Genomic DNA, 27,402 nt, shown 5'->3' with positions numbered 1-27,402 from the left:
ACGCCTTGTCCCGGACAGGTGGTCACACAGCTCTGGGAGCTATCAAGGCAAGGTGTGAAGCTGTGCATGGCCACGGCCTTCTCCTCGCTCACTGCCAAGGCTCCCACCACGGCTGTGCACCCCCGGGTGCGTGTGCTGCGGCGTGGGCCTAAGGGTGACATCGGGGTGCCGTCCTTTAGGTACAGGGGACGCGGTGTCAGTGTGCGTGTGTGCCTCCACCTGTGCGGGTGCTGCACCGGGGGATGTGCCCGGGTGCCGGAGCAGGGCGTGCTGCTGCGGCTGTGCACCATTGCTACCCCGCTGCCGGCGCCCGTGATCGGTACCGGGCGGCGCTGGCGTGCCCCGCTGAGCGCTGAAGACAGGAGCCGGTCCTTGTGTCCCTGTGCGCCTGTGCCGGTGCCCGTTGCGGGCAGCCGGGTGTGATACCGAGTGCTGCTCTCCGTGCCGGTGTGGGCGCCGGTCCGGGTGCCGCTGTCGCTGAGAGAGGCTGCGGGCGCCTTTGCGGCTCTCCGGGAGTGCAAGCGGCGGTGCCGGTGCGGACACCAGTGCGGGTGCCGGTGCGGAGCTCCTCCCGTGCCGCACGGCGGTCACCTTGGTGGGGGGGCCAGGCCGAGCGGAGCGGAGCGGAGCGCTGCGACCGGGCTGGGCACCGGGGTCCCCGCTTCAGCCCCTCCCGGGCCGCCGGCCCCCGTCGCCCCCGCCCGGTGCCAGCGGTCGGCGTGCCGCCGGTCTCAGCCCCTGAGGCTCCATCCCTCCGGCGCGACCCCCTCTCCGCCCGGCCCCATCGCTGCCCAGCCCCGGTGCCGGTGTTGGCGGCAGCGCGGCGCACGGTGCGGGCCATGGCGGCAGCGGAGGCAGGCGGCGCTGCGGCGGCGGCGGGGGCCCGGCGCGGCCCGGGCGGGGAGCGGAGCTAGGCGGGAGGCGGCCCGGGATGGCCAGGATGAACGTGGCCCTACAGGAGCTTGGACACGCCGTGAGTGCCCGGGGGCAGCAGCGCGGCAGGGAGGGGGGCAAGAGGAGAGGGAACGAGGGGCACCAGCGAGGGGGTCGGCGAGGGGGACAGGAGGGGGTCGGGGTACAGGAGAGCCCAGGGGCTGGAGAACTCGAGGATCTGGAAGGGCTGCGGGGGCTTCGGGAACCGGATGGAGGGAAGGAGGGCGGGGGGGGTGGGGGGTGGACTGGTGGATTACGGGGGGCGGCAAGAGCCTATGGGATGCAGGGGCTGCGTGGTGCCGGGGCTGAGGGAACTGAGTGGCTGGACGGTCCCTGTCCCCCATGGTGGAAGAAGAAGGACCCTCTCCAAATCCCTGCCTGGGGCTGGACAGAGGGAAGTGGGGTGGTTCAGACGTAGCCTCACAAACCCTACTCCACTGAGGCATGAAACGCACAGTAATGCTGTTCATAGGGTGACCCCCAACACAGCACCTCTGGAGGGGGCAGGGGGCCCTGTCCCTACGGGACTCAGCCCTACAGAGGGGGTAGGAGGAGCCCCAGAAATAGGCTCCTGCTTTGAGGATGCCACAGAAGATGCTGGAGAGGGGGTATTGGCTATTGCCCAGGATGAGGACCACCCAGGAGGGGAAAGGAGCATGTTGAGGGGAGCCAGGGTGGTGGGAGGGGGCAAGCTGGCCAAGCTCCTACAGGATGCTGAGCAATCCCTCCTAATGCCAGCATCTTCCAGGAGCCCGACTTGGTGGGGGGCTCCTGCCAACTCCTGCCAATCCCACTCTCCTGCTGCAGCCCTTGGCAATGCCCCCTCACCATCCCAGCAATGTGGCAGTACGCAGAGCTGGGCATGAGGCACTTGCTTTGCTTTCTCCCCTGCCCATCATCCATCCCACCCCAGCTCCTTCCTGGCCCGCAACACCAGCCCTGCAGGCTGGGCATTCACTTTAGTCTGCAGCACAGACACGAGGGTGAGCTGCCACCCACCCAGGCATTAACTCCGGAGCCTATGGATAGCCCACAACCAGCAGCATTGCTGATTCTCTTTCACCAAAACCTCCAGCATTTTCTTATAGCTTATCCCCCCTCCAACGCTGCTGGCTTAACTCCACCACTCCCCTCTTGGCTGAGTCCTCAGCAGCCTTTATGGCTGGATCTGTGCACGCTGCCTTGTGAAGCTAGGACTAAGGGGGACCCTGCCCTGCCAGCTGGTACACACTGCAGGGCCCCTTCTCCCCTTGCAGGCTCTGTCCTGCATCCTGGTCATCCCCAGAGCCAGGATGGGGCTGGAAGCACTTCCAGATGTTTCAGACCGGTGCACATCTGCATGGAAAGTTCCAGTCAGGGGAGGAGGGGTGAGCCAGCAGTACTAGGAAATCGTTGCTTGGTGACGGGGACCATGTCTCCGTGGCGATGTGTCACCTGTCGGCAGGGCTGATGCCATGGCTATGCAGAGAGATGCTCCGGTGACAGACCACAAGCCCCTCATTAGCAGCTCTCCCCGTGCTCTGCAGGGCCACACAGGGCTGGGGACAACCTCTGGGGGAGGCTCAGGCACACCGAGGGGGCTCAGGGACTGCCTCGGCGCCGCTGTGTACTTGCTGAGCAGGCACTGGGCCCTGCCATAAGAGCCAGAGGGTGTGGCAGGGCGGGGAACGGCCACCCCCACGCCCCTGTCCCAGCCCGCTCCCTCCCTTAGCAGATGCCCAACTACAAGCGTGCCACGCTGCAGGATGAGGAGGGGCCGGAGCCAGCTGGGGATGGCAGCGCCTCTCCCGACAGCGTGGAGGTGAGGTCCGCCCCGGCTCCTCCATCCTTCCCCTCTCCATCCTCTCTAGCCCCTGTCCTCTCCCTCTGGAGCCTGCCTGCAACCAAGTGGGCAGTGGGAACAGGGTAGGGAGCCAAGCCAGACCTGGCTGTCCCCAGGGATGTGCTGGGAGTCAGCCAAAATGCGGCACAGATTGTGCCTGGACGATCATCCTTCCTTCTGCTTTGAGGGGGGCTGCCAGCACCCACCACTGGCCTGCCAGGGCTGCTGGGGGGGGATGTCCTGGTCCCCACCTCCTCCTGCAGCCACGCCAGGCACTGGGGACCGGCGGGGAGGGAAGGGGGGCAGTGATGTTCGGCCCCCCATGGTGCGATGGCAGGTCCTGCTCCTGCTCAGGTGGGGTTTCGGAAGGCGCCGGGGACGCTGCTGAGCCGCCTGGCCTCGCGCAGCCAGCTGGAGCTGGTGCTCTGCGCCGTCGCCATCTCCCTGGCCCTGCTGCTCAGCGTTGCCATCATCACTCTGGCCATTCAGTACCGCAGAGGTAGGGAGACTTGGCAGTGGAGTCCCCACACCCGAGAGGACACGGGAGGATGAGGAGTGATGGGTCAGCCCAGGGTGCCTGCTCCAGGTGCTCTGCCCATCCTGGGGTACAGGCAGGGCTTGGCCCCGCTCTGTGCCTCAGTTTCCCCCAGTACACTCGCCCAGCCCCAGGCATGCCTTCCCTGCCAGATCCCTCTCACAGCACGTGCCTGACGGAGGCCTGTGTCCGGGTGGCCAGCAAGATCCTGGAGGCCCTGGATACAGAGATGGACCCATGCCAGGATTTCTACCAGTACTCGTGTGGGGGCTGGATTAAGAGGAACCCGCTGCCCAACGGGCGCTCCAAGTGGAGTACCTTCAACAGCATCTGGGACCAGAATCAGGCCATCATGAAGCATCTCCTAGGTGGGCACCAAGGGGTCACAGACACTGAGGGGGTAACCCCTGTGTCACTGGGGCTGACCCACAGCCTCCCACAGAAAACGCCACCTTCAACTCCAGCAGCGAGGCGGAGCGGAAGACACAGCGATACTACCTGTCCTGCCTCAAGGAGCAGAGGATAGAGGAGCTGGGCTCCCAGCCCCTCATGGAGCTCATTGAGAAGGTGGGCAGACACTGACACGTGAGCCGAGCTGCCGGGGCTCAGCCCAGCACACCTACTTAGCTCTTCACATAACTGGGGAGGGAGCAGACCTCGGGGATGCACCCCATCCCTCCTTGAAGTGCCGGGTCTGTCTGCTGGCAGATTGGAGGATGGAACATCACTGGCTCCTGGAACCAAACCAGCTTCATGGAGGTACTCAAGAGCGTGTCAGGCACTTACCGGGCAACCCCCTTCTTCACGGTGTATGTGGGTGCAGACTCCAAGAGCTCCAACAGCAACATCATTCAGGTTGGCACCTCAGCCCCCAAGGGCGGCAGACACCGGGGGACACCATAATGTCTATGCTGCCCCTCTCTCCTCACAGGTGGACCAGTCAGGGCTTTTCCTCCCATCCCGGGATTACTATCTGAACAAGACTGCCAACGAGAGGGTGAGGCTGGGTGCTGGGCATGCTGCCAACAGCAATCAGGGAAAACCCACGGCAGTGGGGTGCGAGCAGCACTGGGACACACCTGGCACCTCCATCCTGCCTGTTGGGTGCCCACCCCAGGGACGTGGGATGAGCTGTGGTTGGCACTGAGGCAGGGCTTGGGGCTCCACAGGTTCTGGCAGCATACCTGGACTACATGGTGGAGCTGGGCACACTGCTGGGGGGCACCCCGGAGCCCACCCGCCTCCAGATGCAGCAGGTGCTGGACTTTGAAACCCAGCTGGCCAACATCACCGTGCCGCAGGCTGAGCGGCGGGATGACGAGAAGATCTACCACAAGATGAGCATCGCCGAGTTGCAGGTGGGCACGGCCCAGAGCAGCCTGGGGAGACCCTTCTGGGACATACAGGGAGCTGTCCAGAGGGCACCGAGGGGTCCGTGCCTGTTGCTATCCTCACTCTGGGACACCCTGGGCAGCCCTATCTGCTGTGGGACATGCACTGGGTGTGGAAGAGTAGTGCCCATTCCCCCAGCTCTTACCATTTTGGGGAAGCTGCCACCTCATATTGTGGGGTCCAGGGGTCCCCTTCCTGTCCTGCAGCATTAAGAGCACCAGGAGGGGTGCAGAGAAGGATCTGGAGTGGTGAGGGACTTTGGGTCCTTCCCAGAAAACACAGTTCCTGACCCAGGAGATCTCCTCCATGCTGAGCAGGATGCAGCAGAGCCATGCCAAGCCCCTGGTGCCACATTGCTGTGTCCTCTCCAGCTGCTGGCCCCTGCCATTGACTGGCTGGATTACCTGTCCTATGCCCTGGCCCCACTGGAGCTGACAGACACGGAGCCTGTGGTGGTGTATGGGGACACCTACCTCCAGCAGGTCTCTGACCTCATCAATGACACTGACAGGAGGTGGGGCTTCTTCATATCCCTGGCTGTGGCCCCCATGGCAGGGGCACATTTTGGGCTCATCAGTGTCTTGAAGTCATAGACCGTGGTGAGCTGCAGCATCTCTCTGCCCCCCCAGCATCCTGAACAACTACCTGATCTGGAACCTGGTGCAGAAGACGGCCTCCAGCCTGGACCAGCGTTTTGAGACAGCCCAGGAGAGGCTGCTGGAGACACTCTATGGCACTAGGAAGGTAATGGAGGGCCCTGGGATCAGACCCTCTGCCCTCAGCATGGAAGCAGCGAGGACCTCCTTTGCCCTTCAGATGCCCTTCGGATGCTAAGACCTGGATGCTCCAGTGGGAACCCAGAGATTATCTTTTGGGATGGGGCTCTTGCTGCTGTGTGTCTCCCCTCTGATGAGGAGGCAGAGCCAGGCTGGGTGAAGGCAGGGGAGCAGGGGAGTTGGCTGTGGGTCTCACAGATCCTCATCTCTCTCCCACAGTCCTGCACGCCCCGTTGGCAAACCTGCATCTCCAACACGGATGACACACTGGGTTTTGCGCTGGGCTCCCTCTTCGTCAAAGCCACCTTTGACAGGGACAGCAAGGCCATTGTGAGAATACTTCTGTCCCCATCCCCTCCCCATCACCATCCACGGGAGTTCCGATTCCACCCAAGCCCCAGGGCTGGAAGGCAGGGAGCTGGGAAATGGGACCCCCAACCCCGGGGAGGTTGTACCCTGTCCACCCTGTCCCCACTGCTGTGGGGGACAGGGGGCCTTCATTCCCTCCCCTCCCCAGGCTGAGGAGATGATCAGCGAGATCCGTGCAGCCTTTGAGGTGTCCCTGGACCAACTGGACTGGATGGATGAGAAGACCAGGCAGGCTGCAAAGGAGAAGGTGACCCCAGGGAGGGAAGTGGATGGGAAACCTCACCCTACCCACGTAAGCCCCCCCATCTTACTGCTGGGACCTCTCCCCATGTAGGCAGACGCCATCTATGATATGATTGGCTTCCCTGACTTCATTCTGGACAACAAGGAGCTGGATGATGTCTATGATGGGGTAGGGAGCACCCAGCTTGTGGGGAGAGGCTTGGTTATGCCAAGCTCTGGGGGGCCCCATGGTAGAGCAATGTCCCTATTTGGGACGTTATGCAAAGCCGCCCCAGTACTGAGTTCATCCTGGCCAGAGTGTGGGGAACCACCCCAGTGGACCTGTCCTCATCCCTCCTCTTCCTCACCAGTACGAGGTCTCTGAGGACTCCTTCTTCCAAAACATGCTCAACTTCTACAACTTCTCTGCCAAAGTGATGGCCGACCAGCTCCGGAAACCCCCCAACCGCGACCAGTAAGGGGTGGGCTCAGGGGGTGAGGGGGAGGATGTGATCCTGGGTGCCTGGATGGCACTGGTTCATGGGGAGAGGTCACCCTCATGGGGTAGCACAGCACTGTAGGTCACCTGTGGAGGCACAGGTCACCTGGGGTAGCTGTAGGTTATCCTCAGGTAAGGTCCTTGGTAACAGGATGGGGCAAAGGTTTCAACCTTGGCAGGGCCCTGTGGTGGGCAATGGCACAGGAGGGTGCTGGGGCTGGCGTGAGAGGGACACACCCCTGCCTGTCCCCTGTCCCACCTCCCTGCCCCAGGTGGAGCATGACCCCACAGACTGTCAATGCCTATTACCTGCCCACCAAGAACGGAATCGTCTTTCCTGCTGGGATTCTCCAGGCTCCCTTCTACGCCCGCAACCACCCCAAGTGAGTTTGGCATGGGGGGCACCTCCTGGAGGCATGGGTGGGATCAGGGCCAGCATACCATAGAGACCCCACAGTGACAAATAAAAGCCCTTGAAGGGCTTGAGTGTCTCTCAAGGCTTTACATCCTGCAGTCAAGACAGCCTAAGTCCCCTTAGGGCCACCAGCGTCCCCAAGAGGAGTTATTCCCAGCTGGAGCAGAGTTTCATTGGGTGCCCAGGCAGAGATGGGGTGGGCGGCAACAGCATCATTAACACATCCTGTACTTACCTGGTTCTTTCTCACGGCCCCACAGAGCCCTTAATTTTGGTGGCATCGGTGTGGTGATGGGGCATGAGCTGACCCATGCATTTGATGACCAAGGTGAGAGCCTACAGGCAGCGTTGGCCCTGACCCCTGTCACCTTTCTGTCCCCCCCCGCAGCCCCTGCCCTCGGCATGGGGAAGAGGTGCCCTGGGTGCACAGGGGTCCCGCTTTGCCATCCATTGCATCATGTGTGCTCGTGCCCCCCTGGCCACCCCCTTCTATCGTCCTGTCTCCCCAGGTGGCACCTGCCGATACCTCCCCCCGGCTTCTCTGTGCAGCTTTCGCTCCATCCGCTTGGTGAGGACACAGTGTCTGCAGCCCCAGCCCCCTTCTCATCCTCCTCCCTCCAGGGCATAGGATGGGGTCCCTCTCCCATCCACTTTGCTTTGCACCTTCACCACAGCCCCGGTGCCAACATGGGGTCATTGAGGGAATTTGGGGTCACAGATCCGGGCTGGGATATTGAGAATGCACTGGGGGATGCCCGGGGACCCAAGTGCATGGCTGAGCCCCAGGCAGAGCCTGCCCACAGCAGGGGCTGGAGGACACCCTCCCCCCTGGGCGTGGACCCAAGGTACCGGGTCCCCCCGGCATCCCCCGGTGCCCATTCTCCCAACACACCTCGTTCTGCTCCGGGAACCCCTGCAGCAGAGGGGCTGCAGGGGGACGGCTTCCCCTGGTCCCACCCCAACCCACGGCTCGGTCCTGCAGGACGGGAGTACGACAAAGAGGGAAACCTGCGGCCATGGTGGCAGAACTCCTCGCTGGAGGCCTTCAAGAACCGGACGGCGTGCATGACAGAGCAGTACGGCCGCTACACCGTCCACAGCGAGAAGGTCAACGGGCGGCAGACACTGGGCGAGAACATCGCGGACAACGGCGGGCTCAAGGCAGCCTACAACGTGAGTGCCGCCATCCGGAGGGGACACGGACCCCCCTCTTGTGCCTGTCTGTCCCCTGCCGGAGCTTCATGCCAGCTCTCCCGCAGGCTTACAAGTCCTGGCTGCAGAAGAACGGGGAGGAGAAGCGCCTGCCAGCCCTGGGGCTCACCAACCACCAGCTCTTCTTCGTGGGTTTTGCGCAGGTAGGGCGGAGCGAGGTGATGGGCTCCCCGTCCCTCCCTGGCTCCTCGGAGCCACAGCACAGCTCCCCATCCCGCACCGGGGGGGGGTCCTCTGTCCCCATCCCCGAGGCTGCTCCGGCTCCGTCAGGTGTGGTGCTCCGTCCGGACGCCCGAGAGCTCCCACGAAGGGCTGGTGACCGACCCCCACAGCCCCGACAAGTACCGTGTCATCGGCACCCTCAGCAACTCCCGGGACTTTGTCGAGCACTTCGGCTGCCCCCTGGGCTCCCCCATGAACCCCGGCAAGCACTGTGAGGTGTGGTAGGGACGGGGAGGGCGCTGGGGACAGAGGGGATGATGCTCTGCTGTGCCCCCCCCTCCCCAGACCTCAGTGGCTGCCGGAGCTGGCCACGGGCAGAGAGCGGTCCCCTCCTGTGCTCACACTGCACACCCCACCTCTGCACCCTCCCCGGCACACACGGCCCCACACCAGGCACCCACCGCAGCCCCATCCACGGCTTGGGGCTGGACACGGCCGGCAGAGAGGCTGTAGCACCCCTAAAAACGCAGCTCTGCCCCCTAACCCTGATGTGCTCGAGTCAGGCACAGCTCAGTGTGCGCTGCGTCCCCCCCCCCTCCTCAGGCGGGCAGGTCAAAGCGGTTCCAGGGAAAGCACTAGAGCCAAGATCCCCCTGCTCCTGCGCCCCAAACCTGCCGGAGATGGAGGCTGGGGGCCGCCCGGCTCCGCGCTTCCCTTGTCCCCTCCCACTCCAGCTTGGCTTCCCCATTCACCTCTGCTGGGACCAGCGGGCGGCAGCGGGGACTCTGGTGCCTTCAGCTGTGGGTGGCTGTCGCCGAGTTTATTTAACGATTAAAAGCAGTTTCCACTTACTCCAGCGGCTCCGAGTCCTTGGCGGTGTCGGGGCGGGGACAGAGGTGGGTCTGGAGCGCTGGGGGCAGAGGGGTGACTCCAAGGCGTGGGAGGTGAGGCATCCCGAGGGAGGGGAGTGGGGGGGTGAGATGTCCGGACGGACATTCCCTGAAGGAGAGAATGAGGGAAGCAGAGGCGTGGGGAAGAACACAGCAAGGCTGGTGGGGACGAGTCAGAGACACGGAAGTCCCCGGTAAATCCCAGCCCGGGGATCCCGCTGCCTTCAGCGCGGGTGATCCCAGCCTGTCCCGAGCCTCCGCTCCGAGCTCCGCCGCAACTGGCCAGCGCACAGCGCGGCGCCAGCCCCATCCCGGAGTCTCCCGAACTCCCCGGTACCGGGACCCCGCGGGACTCCTCGGCAACGGACAGAGGCGCTCGCAAAGGCTGCTGGGAGTCGTGGTTCTGCCCGCCGACGACGCAGGGCATGTCAGGAGCTGTAGTTCAGCGTGAGGGATGCTGGGAAGGGTAGTTCGGTCACCGCAGGCCCGCCGCCTCACCGCGAGAGCTGGACTACATTTCCCAACAGAAAGCGCGGTAGGGCCAGGGTCCGGGCCTGGGCGCCTCGGGGGTACGGGGGCATCGAGGCCGGGCGCGACGGCGGGGCCGGGCCGGAACCGAGCCGGGGGCTGGGCCGGGACAGATCGGGGGACCGGACCTGGGTGGGAGCCTGGGCTGGGCTCCGGGCTGGATCACGGATGCTGGGCCTCGGCCCGATCCCGGGTGCGGGACCGGGCGCCGGCTGGGCCCGGGATGCAGGGTCGAGCCGAGTGCCGGGCACCTGTGGGTCCTGGAGGTGAATTACCACCGCTGAGGCCGTGTGCAGGCTCGGTCCTGGGGCGGCAGAGCGTGGGCGCAGGAGAGGAGGAACATCCCTGCCTTGGGGTCAGGGGCAATGAGACAGCGCCGCCTTGGGGACAGGGATCCAGGGATACCCCTGCCTTCAGAACGGGGGCAGTGGGATGTCCCTGTCATGGGTGACACGGCCCCGTTCCCTAGACAACATGCTCACCTTGCAGGCGTTGTCGCCCAAGCCTGGCACCATGGACAAAACCATCACTCCTGGGGAGCTGCTGTGTCTGGGCTCCAGCCTCGCCTTCTCTGGCCTCTTCTACTACCTGTACAGGAGGAAAGCCAGAGTCGTGGCACGCATACAGGTAGCCCTGTCTCTCAGATGCTTTTTCCTGCCCACTGTCCCTTCCATGCTGCCCTCCACACTTTCATTTGGGTGCACACACTGATGCCTGCTGCCTGCTCCATCCTCTGGTGACTTATGACAGGGAGAACTGAGCAGGCTGCATCCTGCCAGAGATCTCCACAGAGCCATTCTTGCCCTACTCACTTGCCTGTCCCTGCCCATGCTCACACTGAGTCCATGCTCTTCCAGGAGGCCCCAAAGCTCCAGGTCGATGACAATTTGCCCGCCCTGGTGTCTGCAGCTGAGGGGAGGTGCCTGCCTTATGTTGCCCTGGAAGGTAAGGACGCCCTGTGGCCCTGCACAGGAGACAAGGGTCAGGATCTCTTCTTTTGGCTGTGACACATTCCTTGTCCTTAGGCATAGTGCTGCCAGCCCAGGCTGTACTGACCAGCCACTACCATGAGGGGCTGCAGGGCGTGATCCAGAAACTGCTGCTGAAGGAGCATCGGCTGATCTGGAACAGCTTGGCCCGAAGCTGGTGAGTGATGGGAAGGGACCGTAGGAAAGGGCTTGCAGCAGTGAGTCCAGACCCCCATCATCTGGGGCCATATGAGAGACAGAAAATAACTTGGTTAAAGACTTCAGTCCCTATGGTTAGCTCAGCACTGAGAGCTCAGAGCTTCTCTGTGTTGTGGCCAGCAGGAAAAGAGCAGTGATCATCCCCTTGTACTGGTGAGGCCACATTTTGAGTCCTGTGTCCAGTTCTGTATCTCTCAACTCAGGAAGGCCTTTGAGCTGCTGGAGCAAGTCCAGAGAAGGGCAGCAGTGCTGGTGAAGGGCTGGAGCACATGAGGGGCAGCTGAAGGGATGTTTAGCCTGGAGGAGACTCTGGGGTAGCCTTAATGGTCTCTACAACCCCCTGAAAGGAGGTTGTAGCCAACTGGGGATCATCCTCTTCTCCCAGGCAACCAGTGACGAGACAAGAGGCCCCAGGCTGTGCCAGGGGAGGTTTTGGCTGGAGATTAGGAAGAACTTCCTCACACAGAGGATGATTAGACATTGGAATGAGCTGTCCAGGGGGCAGGAGTCTCCACCACCAGGGAAGCAGTGGAGTTGACATGGAGGTGTTTAAGGCTGGACATGGCATTTAGTGCCATGGTCTTACTGACAGGCTGATATTCAGTCAGAGGTTGAACATGAGCATCTCAGAGGTCAACCTGACTGATTCTGTGATTCTCCACACACCCCAACCCTCTCCACCTGCAGGAGCGAGAGCGAGCGGGTGCTCTCAGAGCAGATCTACACCGTCCCCTTCCTGCTGGCCTCGCCAAGCCCTGAGGCAGTGACACAGGTGAGTGTGGACAGCCCGCTCCAAGCCGTCTGCCTGCCCCTGGAGATGGTGTACGAGCGCTTCCAGCAGCCGACCCACAGCTTCCGCGACCTGCTGGGCCAGTACCTGATCGGGGAGAAGCCCAAGGGCATCCTGGAGACAGAGGAGATGCTGCGGGTGGGGGCTGGGCTGACAGGCATCGGGGAGCTGTCCCTGCAACCCGACGGCTCCCTGCACCTCCAGCCGCCGGCGCAGGGAGGAGAGTTTTTCCTGTGCCTGGGGGACTGGCAGACGGTGCTGTCGGATCTGGAGTCGGCCAGTGGGCTCTGGAAGGGGGCAGCATGGCTGTGTGCGGCAGCGGGGCTGGCCGCCCTCCTGCACATCCTGTGCCGTGCCTACCGCCGCTCCCGCCCCAAGCAGCAACAGGAGAACAAGGAGCTGGATGGGGAGCAGGCCAGGGACCGGCCGCCCGAGGACTCCTGCGTGGTCTGCCTGTGTCGGCCCCGTGAGTGCGTCCTCCTGGGCTGCGGCCACATCTGCTGCTGCTTCCACTGCTTCCAAGCCTTGCCCACCCGCTTCTGCCCCATCTGCCGGGGTCCCATTGACCGCGTGGTGCCCCTCTACCAGGCCTGAGAGCACCAGCGAGGGGCAGTGTGAACTGGGCCAAGCCTGGAGCCTGCAGAAATCTCAGCTGTCTCCTCATGTGCAGCAGTGCAATTTTGTTTTGGAAGGGAGGGGTCTTGGTGCGTCCTTCAATCTCTTTTGGGGAGGGGAGCAGTTACAGCCTCCTCATCCTCCCTTTGTCTGCCAGAAAGATCTCCCTAAACATGAAGGCTTGGGAAAAATCTACACAATGCCTGAACTGAGGAGCCGAGACCCCAACCCCACACTGGGGCACCGCTTTGGCTGCCAGCTATTGGACTTGTGTCTCTTTCTGAGCGATGACCCCCTCAAAGCCACGCAGGATTTCTCCCTTGTGTTTTTTTTCCAGCGTGTGGATTTCGGGGGAGGATCACGAGGGCAAGACCAGGGCTGGTGGGACACAGCAGGCGCAGTGGAGCGGCAGAGACCCAAACCCCCTGACTCACTGCAGTGATATACCTTGGTGCCACCTTTGTCCTGCCACACAAGTCCGTGTGCCTACAGCCGCTGCCCAGATGACACTGGGGACACCCAGGGGCTGGCAGTGATGAGTCCATTTGCCAGCTGCTCTATCACCAAGATGGGGGCTATGTCCCTCTGTCACTCTCTGCAGGGAGAACAGCTTTAGGGTGCCACAGAGCCTGCCCTCCTGTCCAGCCCCACTACACCCAGCTTTCAGGCTCACCTCCTGGACAGGACACGTTGTGGGAATGACTTGCAGTGGTGTGTGGAGTGATAAAGCCAAGGAGCCGAGTTTGGCTTCACCTCTTCCTTTGCGCCGTTAAGCTGGGGGCTGGGTGGGTGCTGGGAGCCAAGGCTCTCCCCTTGGAGGGGTGGGCACCACTGCCTCCCCTCCTTCCCCATCCAAGGAGCTGGCCCAGGTTCACAATGGAGCCCAGGTGCATCTCCTCCAGCTGCAGCCCTGGATGGGGGTGGCAGGACAAGCAGGACCGTTGCCAAGGTGATTGTGCTCCTCGGGTCTCCATGGCAACTTCTCCCCTGGACTGCTCCCCATCACTGCCTGGCTGCAGTTGCCCAGGCAACCCACGGGCTCTCCTGGCTCCTGCAGCTTTGGGGCACCCAGGCTTTGGGGGTGGGGGGCAGCGCTGGCAGGCTGCCGTCAGCCAGGCAGCAGTGTTGGGATTGGAGGGGAATGATGTGCCCCCTCCCCAGGGCAGCGCCCACAATTGCTGCCAGGCTGGGAGCTTGCTTGGGGCAAAGGTACCTTGGCAGGGCTGCCCCCAAGGACATAAAACCAGACAGGAGGCCCCAGAGGACACAATAAAGCCTCCTGGGACCCACATGCATTTTAGGGGTGGGGATGTGTGGGGGAGTTCTCTTCCTCCACCCTGCTTTTTCTCAGCACAGCCTCTTCCCTGGGCTGCAGAGTGAGCAGTGGGGCCCAGATTCCCCCCCTCACCCCCCCAGCATCGGGCATCCCCCCCGCAGCAGGAGGGATTTCGGGAAGGAGATAAATACCAGATGGGAGAGGGCCGGGCTGCCAGGAACACACTCCCTGCATGCCAAGAGCTGCTGGCGCGAGTGGGCGCGTGGGCCGGGGAGGGCGGGGGGTGCCCCTGCTCCTGGAGACTGCTCACCTCGTTACCCAGGGCTCAGCAGACAGCCAAGGATGGGACAATTAGAGAGGAGGCTGCACCCTCTCCACTCCCCTTTGCCTCCAAAGTGCCCAGGGCAGGGAGCACATCCCTTGTGCTGACAGCAGGGAGCACATCCCTTGTGCTGACAGCAGGGAGGGAAGCTATCCCTCTCCGTGTTAGGGCATAGCCTTACTCTAGCCCCACCCGGCTCTCTGCCACTCGAAGGAGGCCACAGCCCAGCAGTGGCCTGGCTGCAGAGCCAGCTGCCAGTGCTGCCTGGCATGGCTCCGGGCAGCAGCGTGACTCACCCGCTCAGCTCACCACCAGCCAGAGCTCGCAGTGCCAAACGCGCGGCATGGGCTGGCACAGGGGCTGGCACGGGTGCTGCCGGGCCACGCTGCGGTGCCCGCATCCTCAGACAGACCTGCTGCGTGCCCCCTGTGGGTATTTGGTGGGGAGCGGGACAGTGGGATGCTCACAGTGCCTTGGATGAGCACGGCCCAGCCTCCCTCTGTATCACACAGGCCACGCATCCTGACAGCCGCCTCCTCTCACCACAGGGTGCCCCTGTATGCCAGCCCGTGCCCATGGCCTCCACCCGCTCCCCCCAGGGCTGCCAGCCCGCTCTGCCTGCTTCCCTGTCTGTTGTCATGGTGACCAGATATGTGGTGACAGGCGAGGATGGAGCCTCACACCCCAGCAGGGCTGTTTGCCCAGCAAGCTTGGCTTCCCCCGCTTCCTGCTCTTCCCCTGGCACCCCCGGGTCTCGGCAGGGGACTCTCCGTGGAGCCCCTGCCCCAGGCATTGTGCTGGGGGTGCTCCGTCTGCTCAGATGCCAGGATTGCAGCTGTGTCCCAGGCAACTCCTGTGAGAAATGGGGACAGCGCCATCCTCCTTCCACCTGCCCTGACAGGGCACCTCTTTCTCAAAGCCAGGCTGTGCACAGAGACAGACAAACTCATCTCAGTAATGACAACCTGTCTTTCTTCCCAGGGAGAGACACTGTTCCTCCACCGGCAGCCTCATCTTCCCACAGCAGCAGCGGCAGGAGCAGCGCAAGATGAGGAGCGTGCCACTCTTGCACACTTGCCTTGGGCTCACCCACAGGACAGCTGCCAAGCAGGACACCTGTCCCCCAACATCTCTGCACTGTGGTGACAGTGTTCACCACAAGCATTGTCTCACAAGGCCATCCCCACTGCATGTGCCCTGCCCAGTGTGTGTCTCTGCTTCCCCAAAACACCTGGAGCATGGCACAGGCAGCACACAAAGGGGCATCCCCTGGGCTTTGGCTACTGAGAGCCAGCAGCAACAGCCAGGAATGGGCATGTCCCCAACCTCACCAGTGACATAGTCCCTCGTGCTGGGATGGGGACTCAGGGAGAGCATCAGTGCCAACAGCAGGTGCTCCGTGCGGCCCCCAGTGGCTGCCACTGCTGTGAAACAGAAGTGCCATTTCACGTTTCTTGGCAGGGCTGGAAGCAACACAGATGGAGGCACCCGCACTGGCCTCCTGGCATGCCTTGGCAGCCCCAGCTGTGTGGCACCAGCCCCAGGTGACAGCACTGCTTCCCAGACATGCAGCAGAGAAAGCCCTGGGTCCTGTGGCTGATGCCTCCTGCCTCCTTTCAGCTCCCTGACATCCAGTCACTGCTTGCCAGGCCACTGATCCCATTCCTGCCAGGCATTGGGCTGGATGGGAGTGCCTGGTGCCTCCCGGCTCCAGCTGCCCAGGCTCCCTGCAGAGCATGGGCAGGATGTGCTCCACCACAAGCCACTTGCACACACACAGGGTGATTTTTCCACCATAAAACCACTTAAACCATCAATGACTGCAGGAAAAGCCCTCACCTCCATCACAGCACCTGGACTAAGCACCCGAATTCCCACCAAGGGTGCAGGGCTCGGGGGCAGTATCCAGGTGTGAAGCTAGGGCATGGCAGGGACTGGTGAGCTCCCAGAGCATCGGCTGAGTGTGGGCAATGCAACACCACCTCTACTGCCAGCCCCACTGCAGCTGGGAGTCTGATGCTGTGCCTCGTACCCAGCTCCATATCCACTGGCGGGGCATAGCTGGCCTCCAGCCCTTGCATCATCCCCAAGGTGACCCAGCTTGGGGGCTGCTGCACAGGTTTAAGGTGCCAGGGCAGGAAGAACCACCTGCTTCCCACTCCCACAGCTCCTTCTTTCCGGTGGAGTTGGCTTTGTGTTGGACAAAAGGCTGCAAAGGAAGCAAGAAAGGAGATTACGTGGCTGCTAAAAGACGGATAAGGAAGGTGGGATAAGAGCCAGGGGAAGGAGGGTGCTCATCTGGCTCACGAGGGGGAATGCTACATGCAGTGGCAGAGGGGATGAGGGGGTTCTCTTACGCACCCCACTGCCAATCCACTCACATTCAGGTCCTTGGTACCTTCCCCTGCTGCTCAGGGATGTGAGACAAGCAGCACCCTTGGGGAACCAGAGACTAGAGCTGTCCCAAGGAGATGCAGAGCCCAGAGCCACAGTGCTGCCCTGTTCCACCCACAGCCCAGCTGTGCTGGCACAAATCCAGCCTTCATCCTTCCTGGGATGTGCAGACAGACCCCACACCCCCGATCCCAGGCAGCCCCACAGAGCCCCTCCCAGCCCATAGCCAATTCAAGCAGCTCCCCCCAGGTGAGGCACTGTACAGACACAGGTGTGGGGTATGTGGGGCCATTCCCAGGGTGACCCCTTTCCAGCCTCTCGCCAGCAGCCCGCCAGGCTGGAAACCCTCCTGGAGCGCTGCACCGGTGCCACTCACATCCCACACAGCCCATCTGCTCCTCTTCTCGCTCACCCCCGGCCCCGCGCGTGCCACGGTCTGCCTGTCCCTGCCCACGGGCAGTGGCACGTGGGCTCAGCAATGGGAAAAGCAGGCCACATCTCAGCGTGGGCCTCTTGCCTATTTTCTCAGGCACTTTTCACAGGAGCAGAAGCTTTCACATGAAAAAGTTCAAGCTGGTTCCCCAGCAAAGGCATGAATTAAAGCATTGCCTTGCCAGGAGAACAGGTACCACTGCCCCGACCTGGCTCTGGTAGGGGACAGCAGGGACCGATATTCTGCAGATCCAGACACAAAGGTAAAAGCATGGCTGAGCCTTCCCAAAATAGAAGAACCTGTCTGCCCTCATGGACCAGCTCAGCTGATGCTCTTCTGCAGCACCTTTCAACAGGACCTCAGACTATGGAGATGCTGGAACAGCAAGATGGACCGCAGGGCCATGTGGAAAACCTCACTGCCACCCCCTCAAGATATCCTCATTGGGCTGTGGGCTGGCACGAATGAAGTGCCATTTCCATTCAGGGATCTGGCTTAGCTGCAACCCAGGACCCCACATGAGCAGCAGGACCTGGATGTAAGGGAACAGTAGGAGCAGGACTGCTCCAAGACAGGATGGTCCTCTCCAATGAGCCACAGCCACAGCTGCTGTCACCATCATCCCAAGATCAAGGGATCATGGCTGTACCCATAGCTCACTCAACTTTATCCTGAGCTTAAATAGCCCCCCAGCTGCCCCAGGTGACCTGAATGGGATAGGTCCTGGGTGAGGCTGCTCAGAACCACCAATGCCAATTAATGCAATCACTGCCCTGGCAGCAAACAATGTAGGAGAAAAGATCCAGGGTGGTCTGGGGTAGAGGTGTGTAAATACCAGTGGGGCTCCGTGAGGACACTGGGATCATCCCTTGCTGCCCCATCGCAGCTCCCCACAGGGGATGACCCTTCCTCTTTTCCACAGAGAGCCCTCAGGGAAGGGTCAGTGGGACAAGGGGTGTCCCAGGGCACAGTCCCCACGTGGCCACACTTTACAGACGCCTGCAGAATTACACCTGTGTACCCCTGCATTCCTGCAAAGATACGGAACAGGAGGATGTGTACAAACATGTGCACATGTCGGGGCCAAGATGACTGGCAGCGGTTGAGGCAGGAATGGTGCAGCTCCAAGGGAGAATCCCAGCACTAAGTGAGGCTTCAAGAGTGGGTGCCTGAATGGGTATTGGGCAAGAGACACAAGTGAGGGATGAGGAAGACCCAGGGTGGGAGCTAGCCTGGAATTCTGAGGGTTGTGCTTTCTGGGCTGTGGGGTGCTGGGGGACTGGAGCAGGGTGTTGGCGTCTGTTCGGCATCACCTTTACATGCCAGGGGAGGGCACAGCTGTGGCTGGTGGTCCTCAGCTGTCTGACCTGGAGGCACCCGGCTGTGACAAGGGTTCCCCTCTCCATAGGGGCACCCCGTGGTTGGGGGCACCCCCGAGTCGAGGCTACCGCCCGGGAAAGGCTGTTCCGGGGGGACCACCCGCCTCTGGGGCCGGGGCGGCGGTGCGGTAGGGTCCCCATCACAAGCGGGCGGTCACCGGGCACCGGCCGTGGGGCTCCCCCGTCTCTGTCCTGTCCGGGCCGGGCCGGGCCGCGGCGCTCCGGAGCCGCCCCCCGCCGGGGGGGTCCCCGCTCCCCCCGGATGCATGACTTCATCCTTCCGCCCGGGTTTCCTCCCCGCCGCCGCCGCCGCCGCCGCAGACCGGCTCCCGGCTCGGCGCGGCGCGGCTCGGCCCGCTCGGCCCCGCCATGTCGCAGGTGCTGCCCTACGGCGAGGACAAGGTGGGCCGCTACGGCGCCGAGCCCGAGGCGGGGGAGCTGCCCTTCAGCTGCCGCCTGCAGGACACCAACGCCTTCTTCGGGGGCAACCAGGGCAAGCGGCCCCCCAAGCTGGGACAGATCGGCCGCGCCAAGAGAGGTACCGCCGACCCCCGCCTCTGCCCCCCCAACCCCGCCTCAGCCCCGCGGCATCCCCGGGACCCCCGCATCCGCCCTTCAGCATCCCCGGGTTTGTCCCGGGACCCTCGGATTTGCCCTGCAGCGTCCCCGGCATCCCTGACCCTGGCTCCTGCATCCCCGGCGCTGCCCCACGGCGTCCCTGAGACCCCCGGATCTGTCCTTTTATCCCTGGTGCTGACTCCTGCATCCCCGGCGCTGCCCCACGGCATCCTCGGAACCCCCGCATCTGTCCTGCAACGTCCCCTGCGCTGCCTCCTGCATCCCTGACGTTGCCCCACGGCATCCCCGGGACCCCCGCATCTGTCCTTGCATTCCCGGCTCTGCCCTGGAATCCCCGGCTCTGCCCTGGAATCCCCGGCTCTGCCTTGCAGCATCCCTGGCTCTGCCCTGCAACGTCCCAGGATCTGCCCTGCAGCATTCTTGGCGCTGCCCCCCGGCATCCCCGGCACTGGCCCTTGCATCCCCAGCACCTTCCCGTAGCAACCCCAGGATCCACGATTCTGCCCTTGCTTTCCTGGCGTTCCCGGCGCTGGGCAGTGCATCCCTGGCACCCCCAACGCCCCCCGCCACGAGATCCCCAGACTCCCGATTCTGCCTTTGTATTCCCAGTTCTGCCCCATGGCAGTCCCCGTCTCTGCCCTGCAACATCCCCAGCGCTGCCCCACAGCATTCCTGCGACTCCCGGCTCTGCCTTGCATCCCCCAGAACTGTTCCGTGCCGCTCCTGGCGCTGCCCCCAGCATCTCCAGAATCTCCATCTCTGCCCTACATCAGCTCCAGCGCTGTCCCCCGGCAACCCTGAGACTCCTCAGCTCTGTGACTGACACCCGCCCCCAAAGCCACACGCGCCCCCATCCCCTGTTCCAGACACCACGCTGTTCCCCCGGTGCTGCCCCGCAACAGCCCCCGCCTCATCCTGGGACTACCCCTGGGATTACCCTGCAGCATCCCTGGGGCTGCCCCCGGGACTATCCCCAGCACCTCCATGAGTGCCCCTGAGACCCCTCGGAGCTGCTCCTCTGCACCCCTAGGACTGCCCCCCTCTCGTTCTGTATAAACAAGCCTTTATCCGAGGATCACCGGGAACAGCCCCCCTGGCCCCCTAAACCTCTCTCCTTTCATGTTTCTGCCTGCCGCAGAGACCACCAGCAGCCTCTGGCCATGCTGATCAGCAAATCCCCCCATCACTGTACTGTCCCCCCGGGACTCCAGGAGCCTGTGTCCTGCCCGCCCGCCCCCCCGTACTTCACCGCCAGCCGCAGAGACCCCAGATCTCCCCTGCTTCCATCAGGACCCAAATAACTGCCCCCCTCTCCTGCCTGCATCCTGATCTGTCTCCATTGATCTTCCCAACGCCTTGCGGACCCTTGAAAATGGCCCCTGCTTTTCCTGCAGCCCCCATCCCACCTGCTTGGGGGTCCTCCATAGGAAAACACCCTTCCTTAAGCTGCAGGGATGAGGAGGGGGGGAAGAGTTCCCCCGTAGCTCAAATTCACCCCAGCCCCACAGGGGGTGAGCGCTGCCTGCTCCACTGCCCCCTTTTGCAGTGGTGGAGGCTGGGTCTGGCAGCACCCCCGGGGTGATGGGGGGATGGTTCTCCCTCAGTGGTGCTGGGGGATCCATCTGCTCTCGGTGATTCTGGTTATGGGTGTGAGGGGGGAGGGTCTGGTTAATCCCCCCCTCAGGAGGGTGATGGGGGGGGTTACTGACCAGCCCAGTAGTGATATTGGGGTGGGGGTCTGCCCTCCACCCCCAGATGTTGATGTTGATGGGGGGTACCTGCCCAGCCAGTCATAGTGTGGGGTAGGGGGAAGGTGTGTGTGTGTAGCTCCCTGGTGATGCTGATGGTGGTCTGTCCAGCCTCCCACCGCTGCTGCTGGGGAGGGGGCTGCCCAGCGGGTGGTGCTGAGGGGGGGGTCTCTCTTGAAGGTGACATGACGGAGGAGCTCTCCAGCCCCCCAAGGTGATGCTGATGGGGGTTCGTGCAGCCCACCACGCTGGTGGGGGGCCGCCCGGCTCCCCCACGAGTGATGCCGGTGGTGAGGGTGGGTGTCCTGCGCAGCGGGTGATGCTGATGGGGGTCTGGCTGCCACCCCCGCCGAGCAGGCGGTGCCCCCCCCCCCGCTGGGTCATTACCCATTCCAGTCCTGTTGCTCTCATCAGCGCCTGCCGCAGAGAGGAGGGGGGGTCCTTCCTGGTCTATTCCTGCCCCCCCCCTTTCCCTAATCACCCATCCGGAGGCAGCCGGCTGGCCGCAGGAGGCATGCTGCCCCTACCCAAGCCGGGCAGGGGGGGTGATCTCCCACCCCTCATCCCGACTGTACCCACCCGAACCCCCTTTGCCCCGCTGCCCAGCGCCCGGGGGCACGCCTGGAGCCCGCACGGGGCGAGGGCCGGGGGAGAGGAGCAGGAGCTGCCGCGTCCCCTCGCCCACGCGCCCCCCGCCTGTCCCCGCAGTGGTGATCGAGGATGACCGGATAGACGAGGTGCTCAAGGGCATGACGGAGAAGTCGCCGCCGGGGGTGTAAGCCGGGACCCGCCGCCAGGACCCGCCGGCCGAGCCCCGCTCCAGCCCGCCGCCCCGCATGCTGGCTGGACCGCCGACGAGGAGGGGGAGGCCATGCCCGCTGCCCCCCACCCCGGCCCGGGGGGGGGCCCTGCAGCCACCACCACCCCCCCCCGAGCCATGCACTTTACCCCTCCGCCTCCCCCGGGGCCGGGACAAACCGCCGAGCCCCCCGCCCTGGGCGAAGAACCCCCTCCCCGGGGAAGGGGTCCGGCCCCCTGCTCGGCGGCGCGTCCCCCCCATCCTCCTTGGCGGAGGGTCCCCGAATCCCGGGGTGACCCGGCCCCATGAGCAGGGGGGGAGCGCTGCTGTCCAGAGACATTTTTTGCTCCATCGTTTTTTGCATGAGCTTGGTGGCCCGGGCGGCCGGCCCGGGGGCCGAGGGTCAGCCCCACCACTCCGGCACGCTTCTTTTTAAACAGAAACTCCTCATATTTGTATTTTTATATCCGAATCTTTGTTAAAAACGATCTGCTGACGTTGATCTGTCGAAGTAACTGCATCGAGAAAACAAACGAAAACAACCAACCAACCAACCAACAAAAAAAGGTTCATATTTTTTTCCATAAGAAAAAAAAGACAAAAAAAGAAGAAAAAAACGAGGGCAAAAATTAAAAGGGGGGGGGCGAGAGTGACGGAGGGAGCATGAGGAAAGCCACAGGAGGAGGGAGGGGAGCAGGGACCCCTGGCCCGACCCCCCCGCTGGCAGGCAGCAGGAGCACCGGAGGGTTTGGCAGCACCACCGGCTGCTGCAGTTCCCTACCGGCAGCACCGGGGCAGAGCCCACCGGGGCCAGCTGCAGGTGCCGGGGGGGGTCCCGGCACTGCCCCTCGCTTGAGGGTGGTGGGGTTAGGGGAGAGCGGGGAGGGCAGGGACCGGCCTGAGTCGTTGTTTTTAATTTTGTACTTTAATTTAATTTTATTTTTTAAGAAGCTTCTCGGGGGGTTCTGATGTGCATGAGAAACTTGTCATCTTTTTCAATAACCTACGAGTGGCATTTATGGAGACAACGACGCAAAAAAAAAAAAAAAAAAACCTACAACAAAAAAAAATAACAAACAAAAAACTGAGAAAAAAAAGAAAAAAAAAAGAAAAAAAAAGATACTTGTGTCATGATGTTCTATGAATGATCCATTGTAAATTTAAATGCCATTTTTCACTGTACTGGTGAACAAAATGCAATGAATAAAATACATTCATGTACCCAGGTGAAGCCGGCAGCCTCCTGCTCCTTTCTGTCCCTTCCTCGCGCCAGCTGGTTTTTGGGGTGCCTGTGGGATGGGGTGGCGTGGCCAGGGTGGGGGCTGACCCCAGAGCCCTTCACTGGCTTCTGGTGCAGGGGGAGCCGCTGTCTGACCCACTTACACCTTCTGCCTGAAATAGTAGCCCAGCAGCTTGCACCTCTGTGGTGTCACCGCCGTCCCGCCCAGGAGGGCTCCCCTTTGCCCACCCCAGGGGGAGCTGGTGCCCAAAGAGCCTCTGGGGTCGCTGCCAGTGGCACCCACGCACCTGCCACACCGGCACACATGTGCAGCCAGTCCCACCAGCACGCGCTGGGCCACCCGTGACCCCCCTGGGCACACACGTGTCACCGTGCCGCTGGCCCCAGGCACAGGGGGACACCATCCAGGCGTGTGCGGCACATCGGGATCGTCCCCCGCAGGCAGGAGTGGGGATGGACGGGGACAGAGGCAGATGTGCTGCCCTTCCTGCCCTGTGGCACCCCCTGCCCCATGCTGGCACATTCCAGCCTGGACCCCCCACTACTTGGGTGGGGGCGACAAGGACACGGTGCCCTTGCACATCCCTGTGGCCAGGGAGGCTGGGGCAGGGGTCCTGGCGCAGGATGGGGTGGGGGGATGGAGCAGTGGGCACTCCCAATCCTGCCCCCCATACCCAGTGCCAGCACCCCCACTCTGCCCTCAGCCCATGCCAAGGGGAAGAAGGGATGGGGGCCAGGGAGCCACTCCCCGCAAGATGGATGGGTGAAATTAAACCCAATTTGGTTTCATTACTGGCTGCAAAGCCTGGAGTCCTGGCTGCTCTCCAGCTCAGCAAGGAAGGGCCAGGGAGGGGGCACAGAATCACCGGAGCATCCCTGTGCCCCCCGGAGGAGGCCAAGTATCCCCCTCTTTCCTCCCATTAGCCACATCACTGGGCAGCTTGCAGGGGGATGCACCGGTTCCCCGTCTCCCACCTGTGAGGATGGAGCATCTTAAGGCTTTATTGGGTGGGGGGAGGTTGGGAAAGGCCCCTGGATCACAGCTGGATGGCAAGGAGATAGTCCTCGTCGTCCTCCAGGGGGGCGGGAGGCGGTGGCGGGGCGGGGGGCGGTGGGGGCTGGTGCAGCCGGCGCCCCAGGGCCACGTCACGGGGGTCCAGGGGCTGCCCCTTGCGCATGACGTAGAGGAAGTAGTGGAAGGCCCCAGCGTCCCCGTCCCCACAGGCAGCGTGGCGCAGGGACCAGCCAAAGGCCTCCTGGGCGTAGTGGGGCTTGCGGAAGTGGGGCTGGGCGAAGGTGATGGAGATGAAGCAGCCGCCTGGGCGCAGCACCCGGCTCACCTGCATCAGAAAAACCCCCAGCACGGCGCGGGGAACACAGTGAGGTTCACTACTTTGGCTCTGTTCCCAGGGACCCCATCGCTACCTGCCAAAAATCCCTCCCGGCCTTTCCCATCACACCCCCAAATCTCTGTCCTAACCTCGACCCCGCACAAGAGACACCCTGGTTCTGACAATCAGGAACAGGGGTCCCCATGCCCCACCTCTCCCTGCACCCCAAAACTCTTCATTCCCAGCCACAGCAGACAGAATGGAAACCCAACCCTGGCATGGGGGAAAAGCTTCACCCTTCTGAGCACAGAGCCCCCCAAGCACAGCGTGGGACACCCATCCCACCCACTCCTCCCCAGACCACCCAGTACCACCCCACCACCAGCACCCAGAATCGGAGGGGGATGCGGGGGATGTTTGATGGGAAAGGACTCAACCCTTTTAATCACCATTTTCTCCCTGCTGGAATTAAGCCCCGCTAACAGGATGGAAAAGAACATCAATTTTCCTGCTTGGCTTTATCCAATGTCAAAAGGCTTTTACGGCCAGCACCCGCGTGCTCAGCATGCAAAGGCAGTGCCCGGGGCGGGCGGGCGTCCAGCCCCCTCCCCGCCACCCTGCCCCAGGCGGGGACACCCCCAGACCCCCCCGGCAAGGGCAGAGTTACAGCTGCAGGGGACAGGGCTGGGGGCCAAGTGGGGGGGGTTTCCCGAGCTCTGGTTTAATCCTGCTGGGAAGCTCCAGCTGGGGAGCTCTGGCTGGGGCCAGCAGAGGGGAGAGGCAGCCTGTGTGTGTCCTCCCCAGCTGCCGCACTGGCTTTTGAACCAAACCTCACTGGTTCTGGCCAGGAAAAGGGGAAGGCAGGTCCCTGCATCCCTCTCTCAGTATCCCTCCCGCTCAGCAAATCTGCCCTGGGAAGACCCCACGGCTTCCCAACCTATGGGCGAGGAGGGGGGGGTCCCCGGAGGTGGGGGCAGGCAGGGATCTCCGGCTGGAACTGAGCAAGGCATCCCGCATGTCCGCATCCCATCCCTCGTTAATAGAGCAGTAATGGCCGTTGCTTGGAGACGAGCGCAGGAAACCTTCCCATCCATCAGCTGGAGCAGGGGGGGCTGAGGGGAGCTGCTTCCCGCTCCGGCACCCGCCACACCCGCTGTCCCCAGCTCGCTGGGATGGGCTGTCCCTGGGGTGTCCCCACAGGCAGGGCGGATTTCCAGGTCCTTATATCCCCCCAGGGAGAGGAAGACAGAGGCTGTGAGCCCCCCAGTGAAGGGGGGTGGGAAGGGAGACGGACCCCTCTGTAGGGAACCCCCAAGCCGTGAGCAAGTAGGAACACCCAGCGAATCCCCCTGGGGATGAGGACAGCAGGGACTGGCTGTGGATGGAAGCTGGTACCCAGCGATGCTGGGGGAGGGCAGGGATTGAGCAGAGGATTAAAAAGGGTAAAAAAAAAAAAAAAAAAAGGGAAAATTAAATCCCTGCCGTTTGGCAAAATGACAAGGACAGGCAGCAGCGCTGGCAAGGAGGGCAGGGCTCAGAGAGCGAGTGCAGCCCCGGTGCCCTGCTGGGGGTTGCGCTCCCTCGCAGGCTCAGCGAGGCAAGAGAGGATTGGGAGGGTTGTCAGCAGCCATTAGCACCCTTCCAGCACCCTGTGCCTGCACCCCAGGGTGCCAGGGAGGTGAAGCAATTAATTACCCTGGCAGTTATTCCCGCAGGGTGGGAGAGGCTGCCAGGATCCACACCCCCGCGCCGGGACAGGTTCAATCCGGTCCCGACGCCGCCAATTAACGGGGCCCCGAGGCATCGCCCGTCCCCGTGGCAACGCCATGGCCCTGTCGATGCTGATGGGAGTTGCCATGGCAACACCAGACCAGATGATGGGGACCCCGGCTAAGGCGATCGAAGCTGGGCCGGGGGTTGCGGGGGGGCCAGAGCTCTCACAGCCCCACGGTCATCACCTTGCCCTGGGCAGGCAGGGCCGCCTCGGCGTGTCCCCCTAGGACCCCTACGGCCATCCACGCCAGGATGGGGCCCGTTTCTCCTGCCAGCTCTTTGAATTTAGCACGCAAATAAAGAGAGGGGTCATCCAGTCCCTCGGCAGGACCCAGGGACACATCCTGCTCCATCCGCCTCCCTGGGGAGTGTAAGAGGGGTGTAAGAGGGGGCAGTGTCCCACCCCAGGAGGGCTGGGAACCCCCCAGGTGCCCCCTGCAGCATAGCTGAGAGGGTAACATCGCCTGGGAGCACAGAAACACCAGCTGGGGCACCCACAGGAAAGCGAGGTGGTGAGGAGTCACTCTGCACCTTCTCCCACCCCAAACGGGGATGGGGTCCACCCTCTGCACCCCTACTCAGCTCCCTCCGCCCCGTACCTCTGCCAGCACCCGGCGCATCGCAGCGGCTGCCTGGGGCGAGACGTGCCAGGGGTCGGTCTCCTCCACCATGAGCACATCAAGGGTGCCCTTCTCCAGCACCACGTCGAAGGAGGCGTCGGGGAAGGCCAGGGCGCGGATGTCCATGACGGCCCAGCGCAGGCCGGGGCAGCGGGCGTAGCGGGCGCGCATGGCCGCGATGCAGGCGGGGGAGAAGTCAATGCTGGTGACGTCGGTGTAGCCCAGCTCGTACAGGTCGTGGCTCAGGGCGCTGTTGCCACAGCCTGTGTGGGGCAGTTAGTGAGTGTTGGGACAGTCATTAATTATCCCTCTCCTGCAAGGTGGGGGCTTTGGGCTCCTATCCCGGGGCAGCCCTGCACACCGGATCCCCTCGCCTTGGAGTGGGATGCGTGGGGAGGCTGGAGGCAGGGGGCATCCCCAGTTATCCCTCCCACAGCGCTTGTGGGGCAGGAGCCGACCGTGGGCCCCAGGAGCCTGACGGATAACTCCAGTGGGAAATTAGGGAAGATCCAGAGGGTTTAACCGGGTGCGATGGAGAGAGGTGCGGAAGAACTGGTGTCTCAACAGGAGACACGAGGAGAGCCCGGCCAGCAAGCCCTCCCCTCGGAGCCGCTCCACCGGGGCTCGACCGCTCACCGGGGGCGCGAGGGAGATCGCGGGGAGGGGGGCGGATTTGGGGGCTATTAAGCGCAGCTGGCAGACGCTGATCCGCTAACAGGATCGGTGATTACACCCGCTTAATCCCGGCGGCGGATCAGACCGCAGGTGGGATTACGGGCCGGTTATACCCGGCCCGCCGCCCGCCAGCGCCCCCCGCACCGCGGCCACCCCGCCGGGCCGGGCCGGGCGCAGCTCCCGGGACCGGCCCGGTGCCACACCGCCCCCTGGCGGCTACCGCCAGCGCATCCACCGGCGGGACCCCGAGCCCCGCCCGCTCGCCCGCCCTCCGCCGGGCACGCCGGGCACGGGGCACGTACCGAGCACGAGGATGCGGTCACCGGGGCGCAGCTCGGGCTCCAGCTGCGGGAGAAACCGCGAGAGCCCCCCCAGCCACTCGCGGGTCTGGGCGCCCTCCCGCCGGTAGAGCGCGTCCCAGAAGCGGCGCCGCCCGTAGCGGGGGGGGGCGGGCGCGCGCCGCCGCTCCATGCCCGGGAGCGGGGC

General features: G+C 63.3%; 4 protein-coding genes across 6 annotated transcripts; 3 read left to right on the top strand and 1 right to left on the bottom strand.

The window, feature by feature from the left end:
* The first annotated feature begins 881 nt into the window (after positions 1-881).
* ECE2 (endothelin converting enzyme 2) lies at positions 882-9,188 on the top strand. Of its 2 annotated transcripts, none has more exons than XM_040074717.1 (19): positions 882-973; positions 2,648-2,734; positions 3,110-3,254; positions 3,443-3,658; positions 3,733-3,857; positions 3,999-4,145; positions 4,222-4,287; positions 4,460-4,648; positions 5,054-5,196; positions 5,312-5,426; positions 5,678-5,788; positions 5,976-6,074; positions 6,162-6,239; positions 6,421-6,524; positions 6,821-6,931; positions 7,224-7,291; positions 7,946-8,136; positions 8,223-8,318; positions 8,446-9,188. In XM_040074717.1, the coding sequence occupies exons 1-19, from the start codon at positions 932-934 to the stop codon at positions 8,620-8,622; spliced, it is 2,310 nt and encodes a 769-aa protein (XP_039930651.1). In that variant the 5' UTR covers positions 882-931; the 3' UTR covers positions 8,623-9,188. The 2 variants fall into 2 exon arrangements, with proteins under 2 accessions (XP_039930651.1, XP_039930650.1); XM_040074716.2 differs by having other exon boundaries at positions 902-973; positions 2,645-2,734.
* A 561-nt stretch (positions 9,189-9,749) lies between these two features.
* On the top strand, positions 9,750-12,652 carry LOC120757410 (mitochondrial ubiquitin ligase activator of nfkb 1-A-like). 2 transcript variants are annotated; one of them, XM_040074722.2, is made up of 5 exons: positions 9,750-9,796; positions 10,245-10,382; positions 10,613-10,700; positions 10,781-10,901; positions 11,630-12,652. In XM_040074722.2, the coding sequence occupies exons 2-5, from the start codon at positions 10,269-10,271 to the stop codon at positions 12,324-12,326; spliced, it is 1,020 nt and encodes a 339-aa protein (XP_039930656.1). In that variant the 5' UTR covers positions 9,750-9,796; positions 10,245-10,268; the 3' UTR covers positions 12,327-12,652. The 2 variants fall into 2 exon arrangements, with proteins under 2 accessions (XP_039930656.1, XP_039930654.1); XM_040074720.2 differs by lacking the exon at positions 9,750-9,796 and having other exon boundaries at positions 10,230-10,382.
* Positions 12,653-18,479: 5,827 nt separating this feature from the next.
* CAMK2N2 (calcium/calmodulin dependent protein kinase II inhibitor 2) lies at positions 18,480-22,502 on the top strand. Its single transcript, XM_040074724.1, has 2 exons — positions 18,480-18,689; positions 21,187-22,502. Exons 1-2 carry the CDS (start codon positions 18,521-18,523, stop codon positions 21,255-21,257), a joined length of 240 nt encoding a protein of 79 aa, XP_039930658.1. The 5' UTR covers positions 18,480-18,520; the 3' UTR covers positions 21,258-22,502.
* EEF1AKMT4 (EEF1A lysine methyltransferase 4) lies at positions 22,466-27,387 on the bottom strand. Its single transcript, XM_040074723.2, has 3 exons — positions 27,219-27,387; positions 26,221-26,504; positions 22,466-23,857 (listed from the first exon to the last, which is right to left on the bottom strand). Exons 1-3 carry the CDS (start codon positions 27,385-27,387, stop codon positions 23,555-23,557), a joined length of 756 nt encoding a protein of 251 aa, XP_039930657.1. The 3' UTR covers positions 22,466-23,554.
* Between the last annotated feature and the right edge of the window lie 15 nt (positions 27,388-27,402).

Source organism: Hirundo rustica, chromosome 10, assembly GCF_015227805.2.
Source record: "Hirundo rustica isolate bHirRus1 chromosome 10, bHirRus1.pri.v3, whole genome shotgun sequence".
Classification (NCBI taxonomy): Eukaryota; Metazoa; Chordata; class Aves; order Passeriformes; family Hirundinidae; genus Hirundo; species Hirundo rustica.
Note: the sequence above shows the minus strand (reverse complement) of the source record. Positions and strands in the feature narration are given on the sequence as shown.